Below are 12,531 nucleotides of genomic sequence, written 5' to 3' on the forward strand. Positions count from 1 at the left end.
AATAAAAACCCACTTATATCCCACAGGGAAGATATCACGTGGTGTAGGTATTACAGCAGAGAAAACTTCTCTTTTGTAAAGCGAGGCTAACTCCGCTTCGATTGCTGCCTTCCATTTGATCCAATCCGAGCGCTTACTGCACTCTGCCATGGTCTTTGGATCTAGATCATTTTGAAGGTCCTCAGCAATCTGCTCGGAGAAATATATGTCGACATTGGTAGCTTTTCTATCATATGTTTCACCAGTCTCAACATAGTTGATGGCAATTTCATCATTCCTTAGAGACTCATCAGAATTTCCCAAATTGATGTGTCCAGGATTTTCCGATGTCCCAGCCTCGGTTATGTGCACATCCGAGCTGGGTTGTGGATCATCACAATCCACATGATACATTGTATCATATCGGTGTCCTTTTGCATTCACTATTGTTCTTTGCTTCTTAGCAACAGAACAGCGCTTATTCACCATACTTCTCCTCTCTAGGAGTTGAGTGGCCTTATTCGGTACTTCCACTCTTTCTGGTGCATTCCTAGCAGGAATGAATGATTTAGTGACACCTTTGTAATTAGTGAATGCATCTGGCAGTTCATTTGCAAGTCTTTGCAAATGTATAATTTTCTGAACTTGCAGTTCAGTTTCTGAAGTACGTGGATCAGAACCTGGAACACATTGAGTATTCCAATTTATTTCCTGGCATTCTTTTTGGTACTTAAATTCTCCCCCTAATGCCGGGAAATGTTCCTCATCAAAAATAGAGTCAGCAAAACGGGCTGTAAATAGATCCCCTGTTAAGGGTTCTAAATACTTAATGATCGACGGAGATTGAAATCCCACATAGATCCCCACTTTCCTGTGTGGGCCCATAGCTGTTCTCTGAGGTGGTGAGATTGGAATGTATACACAACATCCAAATTTGCGCAAATGGGAAATACTTGGAGGATTTCCACGTACCATTTGTATTGGGGATGTTGAATGGTATGCAGTTGGTCGTAATTGTATAAGGTCAGCAGCGTGCAGAACTGCATGACCCCAACACGACGAAGGCAATTTGCAATTCATCAATAATGGCCTTGCTATGAGTTTAATCCTCTTGATTAGTGACTCAGCCAAACCATTCTGGGTGTGGACATACGGTACCGAGTGCTGTACTTGAATCCCCAGCGCCATACAATAATCATTGAATGCTTGAGATTTGAATTCAGCAGCATTGTCCATTCGGATTGAACTAATCCGATGTTCAGGAAAATTTGCCTTTAACTTGATAATTTGAGACATTATCTTGGCAAATGCATGGTTGCGTGTTGATAGTAAACACACATGTGACCATCTAGTAGATGCGTCAATCAGTACCATGAAATACCTGAACGGCCCAGAAGTTGGCATAATGGGCCCACAAATATCCCCTTGAATCCTTTCAAGGAATTTAAGCGGTTCAGCTTTAATTTTGAGATATGATGGTCTCAAAATAAGTTTCCCAGTTGCACATGCGGTGCAAACAAAATCCTGAGATTTGGGAAAACTTGTTGTGGGCAGATTATGGCCAATTGAATTGCCTGTAATTTTCCTCATCATCCCTACTCCAGGATGACCAAGTCGATCATGCCAAATTTGGAATGCATCAACATCTTGGAAAATTACCTTGTATGCAACATGTGCATTGCTTTTAATATATGTATAGTACAACCCTGACGTGAGTGATGGAATTTTCTCGCATATGCGCTTGCCATATTTATTCGGCTTGGTCAAGAAAAGAAACTCTTCTTGATTTTCATCATGGGTTTCAATATGAAATCCATTTTGCCGGATATCTCTAAAACTTAGGAGGGTACGTGTAGAATCAGGATACAATAATGCATCCTCGATCACAATTTCAGTACCCATGGGGAGTGTAATAGTTGCTCGACCAGAGCCAACTATCACAGCATCGCGTCCGGCGATGGTCAAAACTTTCTCATCTCTTTTCTTAAGAGTCTGAAAGTATTTGATCTCCCTAAGTATAGAGTTTGTGGTACAACTGTCCACAAGGCATAATTCCTCTTCCGTCGAGTTGTCATCATTATGCATCTATACATAAATAAAAATTCTGAATAAGAATTTTATGATGCAACTTAGTACTATACATAACATGATATTTAAATATCACAATGTCGAAACAATATTACAATAATGGTATGGCGACTCATCCAATGAGTTCGCACTACACACAGGACCCAACACTGGTCTTGTAGAGTGTGTTACATCTCAACACATGAGATTGTATACCTCTACTTATTACAACAACATTATAAAGACAGTATAGAACAACCACACAAGCCACAGTGATCATGATCAAATCTCCAAGCATGAGAGATTTATGCCAAATCTCCGAATGGATCCTTTGACATATACTCAATGATCATATCATCAGATTCATCTTCTTGCAGAAGTGGAGGCTTGTTGTCAACCCCATTGAGGTGCTCTTTAGCAAGAGTGTTCTTCAGGTCACCAGAAGCCAGTGAAGAACTTCCAACCTCAATTGGTGCTTCAGTAGAATTGAAATGAGCCTCAAAACCAGGCTTATCAGACTTTGGCTTCTTTAGGGATTGTTGATACAAAAGAACAAGGTGCTTAGGGCAAGTGCAGTCCCTAGCAAAATGGCCCTCAGTACCACATTTAAGGCAAGCTCTGTTGCCCTTAGATGGTAGAGGCTTGCCATTTCCTTTTCCTTTTCCTTTACCTTTCTTGTGGAATTTGTTCTTCTTGAATTTGTGAGGTCCAGGAGGATTCTTGAAGTTTTTCTTGAATCCTTTCTTATTCTCAGTCTTATGCACATTGAAATGTACCTCAGGCAGAGGGGCAGACCCAGGAGGGCGCTGCTGAGCATTCTTTAGAAGAAGCTCATGATGCTTTTCTGCTTGGGTCAATGTGTGCATGAGTTGAGAATATCTCTGGAAATTACTAGAGCGATACTGCTGATGCAATATCCTGTCCTTTGGAAGCATGGTAGATAGAGTCTTCTCTATCTTGTCTGCTTCAGAGGGCTCTTTCTCACAAAATTTCAATTTAGAACAAATGCTATGAAGAGCATGGTTATATTCTGCAACAGATTTAAAATCTTGCAGACGAAGGTGGTTCCACTCATGGTTGGCTGACGGCCATATGAGCTCCTTTTGCTGTTCATAGCGCTCTTTGAGAGATTTCCACAAGTTATGAGGGCATCTCTCCATAAGGTACTCTTGTTTAAGGTCCTTATGGATGTAAAGCCTCAGAAGGAAAAGTGCTGTGTTCTTTTTAACCTCATTCACTGGATCAGTACCAGTGATGGGTGCTGCAATTGCATCAATGATCCCACGAGAAGCAAAAGTTATTTCAATATCTGAAGCCCAAGTTGGGTAGTTATGCCCATCAAGGGCGAGTTCCTCGAACTCTTTGGTTGACATGTTCCTACAGTCATTACCATGGACATCCATTAATTTACGCATAAATTAATAGTCAAATGGTGATGTTGTAAGCTCATTATGCAAAAGTTCTTTAAAATTACATATGTAACGAGTTTCTTGAAGGTTCCAAACCTTCCCATTGAATAAATACTTTGAATTTTAGTAAGCATAGTATAGATAATCCTCAAATTAATGAGGTAGATCTAGTAGTGGGCAAGAAACTTGCTGCCTAAAAGCATGGTCTCTAGGCAGATAAGTTCATAAATGAACAAACCGCAGCCAATGCTTAGGTCTCCACTACCCATGCTCTACTAATTATCAAAGTAAAATTCACTAACTCTTACATGTGATATGAGTTGCCTGAAGGTTCCAAACCTTCCAATTGAATAAATATTTTGAATTTTAGTAAGCATAGTATAGATAATCCTCAAATTAATGAGGTAGATCTAGTAGTGGGCAAGAAACTTGCTGCCTAAAAGCACGGTCTCTAGGCAGATAAGTTCATAAATGAACAAACCGCAGCCAATGCTTAGGTCTCCACTACCCATGCTTTACTAATTATCAAAGTAAAATTCAATAACTCCATATCCTGTTATTTTGGATAGCACGTATTGGTAATCATCCCGAGGGATGTAGACCTCATAGAGATAGGCATTCCAAATGCTGCCACAAGCACGGTCTCTGGGCTACTAAATTCTATAAAGAATTTAGTGCAGCCAATGCTTAGGACTCTATCTCCCTATGCTCTTAATCCAAAATAATGTAATTTCATTTTTGCATGAGTTTTATTAAGTCTGAACTTAATAAATGCTATATTTATATGCAAACATAAATGAATGCGTAAATAATAGCAAGTAGAGATATGTGAATTATTAATGTAAAACAAACAATAATTCACGAACTAAAATCTGCTATATTAACAATAAAACAGATATGTCTTTACAATATATGCAGTCTAAATCACGAATTTAGACGCCTAAGATAACTTTGAACTGAAAATGCATATAAAACATAGTCTTATACAGAAATTCAGAATTTAAAATGGTAAAACAGGCCATTTTTGCTCCTGAAAAGCAGCCCAGGCGGCCTGCTAGGCGGGCCTGGCAGCGGCTAGAAAGCCTGCACGCCGGCCCAGCCTAGCTGGCCGGCCCAGGCGGCCCATCAGGGAGCCAAAAAGCCCATTATATTAAGGACGGCTAGGGTTTCAAAGGAAACCCTAACCGCCCAAGCCTGCAGCCACCGCCGCTACCAGGTCGTGGCCTCCAGGCCACCGCCGCCTGGGCCTGAGGCCGCCTGGCCGCCGCGCCTCGCCGAAAGCAGCGCGCCCACGTGGGGCCCGCCCGAGCACCGCCTGCCGCCGGGCGGAGAGCCGCCAGCTGCCGGACCTCGTAGCCTCGCGCTCGTCGCCTGCGCTGGGTGGGAGCCGGGCCGAGCCACGCCTGGTGCGCGCCGTCGCCGGGCCTTGGAGCCGCGCGCTCCTGGGTGCAGCGCACCCTCCAGTAGGAGGCGCCAGAAGGGAGCGGCTTGCTCCAGCCGCCGTCGGGCTCCTCTCCTGCGCGCTCGTGGCTCCACCAGGGAGCCTGCCGCGCCTTGGAGGAAGAGGCCCGCGGGCTCCGTGCCGAGCGCTGCCGGTGGCCCGCGCCGAGCACCCTCGTGGGGCCCGCGCCGAGCGCTGCAGGTGGCCCGCGCCGAGCGCTGCCGGTGGCCTGCGTCAAGTGCCGGCCCTGCTCCGCAGAGCGTGCCCGTGCCGGGGCTTGCCGCGCCGCTCCCTACTCCCTCCCCCGTACGGCCGACGCGGCGGCCGAATCGAGGGCCATTAGGCCCTCCCGTTGGAGGAGGAAGACGAGGCCATTCCACTGGGGCGATGGCCAGTGAAAATGATGCGGCCTCTCGGGGCATCAACAGCGCGAGCAGGCTGTCCACGACGGGCAGCGATGGTCCCGACGACCACTGGCGCCGGTGGAGATGAAGAACGGCGAGTAACTGCCTCTGCAGTGGGTCGAGGCGGCGGTGGTGCCTCCAAATCGACGTCCATAGGAGCGGATGCAGACGATCCCACGTCAACCACCGGCACCGGTGGCGACGGGGTTGCAGTGGGGAGTCCACACTCCACCACCGGCAGCGGAACCACCGCTGTCCATCCATGGATAACGCAGAAGTGCACATTTTGCACTTGCACACGGCGTTCAGGGATCGCGTGCACCGGTGGAAGCGCAGTGGCTTGCCCAACGGTGAACGCTTCCAACATCGCATCATCAACAATGTGAAGAACCTCGCGCATACGGCGTATGCGCATGGAAACGGTATGCTCCATACCTTGCTGTTGATGTGCAGATCGATCTTGCTGTTCTTGTCAAGAACAGCGTGTTCTTCCTCTTTTCCCTTCTCTGATTTCTCCTTGAGACAGTGCTGATAACGTGTTGCGCTCTATTGCAGTGCTCAGTGGTAATCAGTAGAGAGACAAGAGCGAATGAGACAAAACGACTGGTGTGTCTTGTTTATTGCAGAGATCCTCTTTATATACATGTGTACAAAGGGCATCTGACCCGTAGATCAAATAACTGTAAAATGGACGGTTGGATGGGTCTTGATCATATGTACAATATTTTGTAACAGATGGTAAATCTTCCATTGGAAACGAAACCGGAAAGCAAAACCAAATTAAATGCTTTTTTTAATGGCAACGGGGGCAGAGATCGATAATCCCCAACCTGAGTTTTGTATTGCATGGCGGCCCGCATCATCCCCGAGAGAAGGGGTTACAACAATTGAGTAACGGGGACTAGAAGAGTGAGTGAAGCTGGCTATCTAAAATTAGAGAACAAAGGTAGTGAGATGTAGAGCTACTAAATTTTGAAGAGGCGCATTTACATATTTTATTGGACATGTTTTTATTTGGACAATAGCCAAATTTAATTTAACAATATGATCTGACTAGTCCCTTGTAGTTGCTCTAGGTTCAAACGTCTATATATATCTCTAATTTTTTGTAGATTCTAGAAGTTGTACGTTTTCGGTATATAAACAACTTTATGTTCCGGGGTTCTTTGTTGCAAATTGCAGTGTTCCTTGGGTGCCCAGCACTCGGTTTTCTCCTATAGAATCAGCAAAGTTAGAAGGGACACACGACCGGCCTGTTATGATAGGTCTATATGGGCCATATTCTTTAAGATGGGCCGTCTGTCTTAGCCACTAACGCGCATCTTATACCGATTCGCCGATTCCTGGGCTTCACCTACAAATCGATCCAGAGACGTAGCAGTGTAGCACACCCGGGAAGGAAATATTCCCACGTTCTTTGACTCGGCCGAGTCTAAGACCCGATCTCTCAGCTCCGACCATGCCGGGCTCCGCTACACCTCGTCGTCGCCACGACGCCATGCCACTGCATGCTCCTCCATCGCCGCCCTGCCCCGATCATCTTTGACCGACGACCCGGCCTGCGTGCTCCTCAGTCCTCACCACCGTGCCTTTATAACTGACGGTGGCACGCGCGTCGTCCTTGCAGCTGCAGTTGGCGGCGTCATCGTCACCGTCACATAAACCAACTCGATCGATCGCGTGCGACTGCGAGCCGTCCGTCCGTCATGGCGGACGTGCTGGTGGGCTCCGAGCGCCGTGTCCTCATCAGCGGCTACGGGTACGGCCTTCCCCCGCAGCCCCCGCCCCCGCCGCCGGCAGAGAGCCAGCTGCTCGGCCGCCTCGACCAGATCGACCTCCGGGTACGTGCGATCCCGACGTGTAGTTGTACTGTATACATACATCCATGAATGGTCCATGCACGCCGATGACGCGGGCACATTGATGCGAAGCGACTGATGACTCCATGCGCACGTATTTTGGTGCAGCTGCGGCAGCTGGAGGAGCAGCAGCAGCGCCGCCCGTCGCACGCCGACCCGGCCCCGGCCCCGGCCCGCCGCGCGCCGGCGCCGCAGCACCAGCACACCAAGTCCCTGCCGTCGGCGCTGCAACACGTGCAGGTGCGGAGCGACCTCATGGACCGCCTCAACCTGCTGGAGTCCCGCATCAGGCAGCTCAGCAGCGAGCTGGACCTGGACGTCGGCGGCAAGGCCGCCGGCCACGCCGCCCACCAGCTGGTGCTGGGGACCTCCTCGTCGGTGCCGCAGGTCGAGGACCCCGCCACGTGGTCCGACCTCGCGCCGGTGGCGGTGGTGGACCCGGCCCCTGCTGCGGCGTTCGGCGGCGGCGGCGGCGGCAACGAGAGCAAGAGCAAGCCCGCGGCGGCGGCGGCCGGCGGGAGCTGGAGCGCCGTGGAGATCCTGCAGCGGGGCGCGCGCCAGCTCCACCGCAGCACCAGCAGCAAGCCTAACGCGCCCACCAAGGTGAGCTCCGCAGTCCGCTCCCCGACGACGACAAAGACACTCTGACCGATTTCTGCGCACTGGTAAACGAATACAGAGGCGACAAAACGTTGAAAAATCTGACCTTGTTTCGTTTGGTTTGGAAAAAAAAAGGTGAAGAAACTGCAAGAAACAAAATGCGCGTGCCAGAAGGAGAAGAGGAAGGCGGAGCGCAGCAAGACGAGCAGGCGGTGGTTCATGGTTGGATGCTGAAGAAGTGGAAGTTGGCAGTAACACGCATGGCGATGAACTAACTGATCTTGGTCGATCGTGTACAAGCCATATATATATATATATTTTTTGTATTGTTTTTGTACTCTGCTTTGATCTACTTCCGTCCACCATTAGTTGTAAAGTATTGTCATGGTCCATGAATGCAGCATTTTTCTCGTCTATCAAATGAAGAAGAACTTCCTAATGACTTGTTTCCGTGGAGCATTCAGGTTCTCCAGCGGCGCTCAGTGGGACTCTGGGAGGATCTGCTGCCCTTGCTCTTGCAGTCTTGCAGCAGCGTCTTCCACTTCTCACCCACGTGACCACGTCTGGTGCTAACACATTTGGGTTGGGTCCCCCCAAGGAAAGGGAAGCAAAGCAAAGCAAAGCGACGCCGACGCGTCTCCAAGAATAGGCAGCATGCACCTGGCGGGTTGTGGAGCGCACGCCTCGGCGCTGGGCTCTGGCCACCATCCCAAACATAGCGGGCGGCTGCTTAAACTTGGCAAGCCGGTAGCCACCACATAACCCGCCATTTCACCGCTTCCCTCCTCCCTCTCCTCCGATTGGGCCCACCAACCAGGGAGAGGGTGAGAGGGCCCCGCCACCGTCAACAAAACAACCCACCCAACCCCAGTCACAACGAGGCCTGCCGCCCTCCGGTGCGGGCCGGTGGTCGGTGGTGACGAGCAGACACGCTAGACTAGCTCGCTAGCTAGCTACCTAGGTAGAAGCAAGCGCTGGACCAGCCATGACGCGCCGCGGGACGCTCCCGCTGGCGCTGCTGCTACTACTGCTGGCGGCGGCGGCGGCAACCGTGTCCGGGCAAGGCCGGCCCGTGACCGACAGCGGCGCGCAGACGCCGCCCACGCCGTCCAGCTTCACGCCTAAAGACAGCTTCCTGATCGACTGCGGCGGGACGGCGCCCCTCACCGCCGACGGCAAGTCGTACAAGACGGACGCGCAGGCCAACCACCTGCTCTCCGCCACCGACGCCATCCGCGTCGCCGCCGACGACAAGGCCGACGTGCCCTCGCCGCTGTACGCCACCGCGCGGGTGTTTAAGGAGGAGGCCGTCTACAGCTTCCCGCTCACCGTCCCGGGCTGGCACTTCATCCGCCTCTACTTCTTCCCGCTCAAGGGCGGCGACGTGGACCTCGCGTCGGTGACCTTTAGCGTCGTCACCGACGACAACGTCCTGCTCCACAGCTTCACCCCGGGGGACAAGCCCGTCATGAACGAGTACCTGGTGAACGCCACCGAGAACCACCTGGCGCTCAAGTTCCAGCCGCTCAGTGGCTCCGCCGCCTTCGTCAACGCCATCGAGGTGGTGAACGCGCCCGACGAGCTCGTCACCGACTCGGCGCTGGCCGTCGCGCCGCTGGGCGAGATCACCGGCCTGGTGCACGACGCGTACCAGGTCCTGTACCGGATCAACGTCGGCGGTCCCGCCATCGGCCCGGCCAAGGACACGCTGGGCCGGCGGTGGGAGACCGACGCCGCGTACGTGCAGTCCAAGGAGGCGGTGAAGGACGTGTCGGTGCCCACCAGCACCATCAGGTTCCCCGAAGGGACGTCCCGGCTGGTGGCGCCGGCGCTGGTGTACGCCAGCGCTGCCAGGATGGCGGACGCCGACGTGGGGAGCCCCAACTTCAACCTGACGTGGAAGGTGGACGTGGACCCGTCCTTCAGCTACCTGGTCCGCCTCTTCTTCGCCGACATCGTGAGCAAGGCCACCAACGACCTCTACTTCGACGTGTACATCGGCGGGCGCAAGGCCGTGTCCGGGCTGGACCTGTCGACGGTGGCCGGCGGCGAGCTGGCGGCGCCCTACTACAAGGACTTCGTGGTGAACTCGTCGTTGCTGGAGGACGGCAAGCTGAGCGTCCAGGTCGGGCCCATGGGGCAGGACACGGGGCGGATCGACGCGCTGCTCAACGGCATGGAGGTGCTGAAGATGAGCAACTCCGTGGGCAGCCTGGACGGCGAGTTTGGCGTGGACGGGCAGAAGGCCGACGACGGGAGCGGTGGGCGCAAGGCGGTGGCGGCCGTCGGGTTCGCCATGATGTTCGGCGCGTTCGCGGGGCTGGGCGCCATGGTGGTGAAGTGGTACAAGCGGCCGCAGGACTGGGAGCGGCGGGAGAGCTTCTCGTCGTGGCTGCTCCCCATCCACACGGGCCAGTCCTTCACCGGCAAGGGCAGCCGGTACGGGTCCAAGAGCGGCAACACCTTCTCCTCCACCATGGGTCTGGGCCGCTTCTTCTCGTTCGCGGAGATCCAGGCGGCCACCCAGAACTTCGACGAGAAGGCCATCATCGGCGTGGGCGGGTTCGGCAACGTGTACGTCGGGGAGATCGACGACGGCACCAAGGTGGCGGTGAAGCGCGGGAGCGCGGAGTCGGAGCAGGGCATCAACGAGTTCAACACGGAGATCCAGATGCTGTCCAAGCTGCGGCACCGGCACCTGGTGTCCCTGATCGGCTACTGCGACGAGAACCAGGAGATGATCCTGGTGTACGAGTACATGCACAACGGCGTGTTCCGGGACCACATCTACGGCAGCGAGGGGAAGGCGCCGCTGCCGTGGAAGCAGCGGCTGGAGATCTGCATCGGCGCTGCCCGGGGGCTGCACTACCTGCACACGGGCACGGCGCAGGGGATCATCCACCGCGACGTGAAGACCACCAACATCCTGCTGGACGACAACTTCGTGGCCAAGGTGTCGGACTTCGGGCTGTCCAAGGACGGGCCCGGGATGAACCAGCTGCACGTGAGCACCGCCGTGAAGGGCAGCTTCGGGTACCTGGACCCGGAGTACTTCCGGTGCCAGCAGCTGACGGACAAGTCCGACGTGTACTCCTTCGGCGTGGTGCTGCTGGAGGCGCTGTGCGCGCGGCCCCCCATCGACCCGCAGCTGCCCCGGGAGCAGGTCAGCCTGGCGGAGTGGGGCATGCAGTGGAAGCGCAAGGGCCTCATCGAGAAGATCATGGACCCCAAGCTCGCCGGCACCGTCAACCCGGAGTCGCTCGCCAAGTTCGCCGAGACCGCCGAGAAGTGCCTCGCCGAGTTCGGCAGCGACCGCATCTCCATGGGCGACGTGCTGTGGAACCTCGAGTACGCGCTGCAGCTGCAGGACGCCAACCCGCCCGAGGGCGCGCGGCAGGGCGGCGACGGGGACGACCAGGACGGCGCCGCGGCGGCGGGCGGCGGCGGCGCTGTCGTACCCGCGGGCGGTGCCGTGCCCGACGCGTCCACCGCCGCCGCCGGGGAGCTCTTCCAGCAGCTCGCCGACATGCAGGGGAGGTGAGGTCGATCGCCGGTCGTACGTCAAAACTCTACACACACTGCACACTGTACGTGGCATGGCAATCTGACTGAGCTCGTCTCGTGCACGTCGACACATCGATAGATGCATGTGTACTGCACCCGGTGAAAATTTGAAACGATGAATATTCACTAGAACACAAACTGAACAGAGTGGTGAGTCCTACGTACGTACGTGTAACAACTAGCACCGGTCGATCGATACAATATTCTTCAACCTGACACGTGGGGTCTGCACTACCGGCGACGGACGAGGGTGAGCTCGTCATATTCTCAAATTTCCAATATTTAATATACGTGTGTGCGATAATGTATTTATTTGTAATTTCGCGATTGTGTAATACTTGGGGGATTTGCTATGTTTCGGTCGCCTCTAAAATACACTATATTTTTAGACAACGATCTTTATCGTTAATTAGTTCATGAGCATGTAAAGCTAAGATTCATTTTAACGCAGGGAAAAAAAACAAGAACGAATGGATACATTGTCTCTTAAATGAAAATAGAAATCAGACATGCTATTGGAAAAGGCGTTTTGTTTAGAAGGTAGTATATTTTGAGTCAACGATCTTCGCAGCTAATTTATGAGCATGTAAAAAGATTTATTTTGACGTGCAAAGAAAAACAAGCAAATGAAATGGTGGATACATTGTCTAACCATTAGAAAACTGTTATATTTTTAATGTCTTGAAGAGAAGGCAGTTCAGCTGGCTTGACTACATGCTTGACGTTTGGTAATCTATACCACTATATAATTTACCGCTTCAAATAAATCTAAAGTCACTCCAACAAATATCCTCGTAGACATGGATTATTCTTCATGCACCAAAGAAGTTGCACTCAGAAAACCAACACATTAAATATAAAAGACGAGATTCTAATCAAACCTCTCATTTCTCTTACTCGATCACATCCAACAGACGATTTTGTTTGGATAATCCCTCGCGCCATGCTCCCACCGTACTTCCCCACGGGCTACAGATGGCCCAAGCTAGTTCACGGAGGGCCACCGCTTTACGCGACAACGAATTACACCGCCCCGCGCTCTCGCTCTCCTACCCCACCCACGCAACCTCTTCTTCGGGATCGGTTCATCCCATATACACCACTCATCAGTCACTCGTAGCCATCGTAATCCTAGGCACACGTACACTGAACAACTCGTCGTGTTGTACCATCGCTCTGATGACTAGTACGAGAGTATCGTGCTAAGA

General features: G+C 52.4%; 2 protein-coding genes across 2 annotated transcripts; both read left to right on the forward strand.

Annotated features, from left to right (window-relative positions):
• Positions 1-6,920: 6,920 nt before the first annotated feature.
• LOC100278437 (uncharacterized) lies at positions 6,921-8,180 on the forward strand. The gene is made up of 3 exons (NM_001152034.3): positions 6,921-7,141; positions 7,268-7,762; positions 7,895-8,180. The coding sequence occupies exons 1-3, from the start codon at positions 7,007-7,009 to the stop codon at positions 7,991-7,993; spliced, it is 729 nt and encodes a 242-aa protein (NP_001145506.1). The 5' UTR covers positions 6,921-7,006; the 3' UTR covers positions 7,994-8,180.
• A 348-nt stretch (positions 8,181-8,528) lies between these two features.
• LOC103638155 (probable receptor-like protein kinase At2g21480) lies at positions 8,529-11,794 on the forward strand. The gene has a single exon (NM_001407493.1). The coding sequence runs from the start codon at positions 8,745-8,747 to the stop codon at positions 11,298-11,300; it is 2,556 nt and encodes an 851-aa protein (NP_001394422.1). The 5' UTR covers positions 8,529-8,744; the 3' UTR covers positions 11,301-11,794.
• The last annotated feature ends 737 nt before the right edge of the window (positions 11,795-12,531 follow it).

The sequence above is a fragment of the Zea mays genome, chromosome 9 (genome assembly GCF_902167145.1).
Source record: "Zea mays cultivar B73 chromosome 9, Zm-B73-REFERENCE-NAM-5.0, whole genome shotgun sequence".
NCBI lineage: Eukaryota > Viridiplantae > Streptophyta > Magnoliopsida > Poales > Poaceae > Zea > Zea mays.

What these genes read in the sequence shown, in the direction of transcription:
- LOC103638155 (NM_001407493.1), top strand. Translation starts at nt 8,745, where the DNA reads ATGACGCGCCGCGGGACGCTCCCGCTGGCGCTGCTGCTACTACTGCTG.
- LOC100278437 (NM_001152034.3), top strand. Translation starts at nt 7,007, where the DNA reads ATGGCGGACGTGCTGGTGGGCTCCGAGCGCCGTGTCCTCATCAGCGGC. An exon ending in TCGACCAGATCGACCTCCGG is followed by an intron (nt 7,142 to 7,267) that starts GTACGTGCGATC and finishes ATTTTGGTGCAG; the next exon opens with CTGCGGCAGCTGGAGGAGCA. An exon ending in AGCCTAACGCGCCCACCAAG is followed by an intron (nt 7,763 to 7,894) that starts GTGAGCTCCGCA and finishes GGAAAAAAAAAG; the next exon opens with GTGAAGAAACTGCAAGAAAC.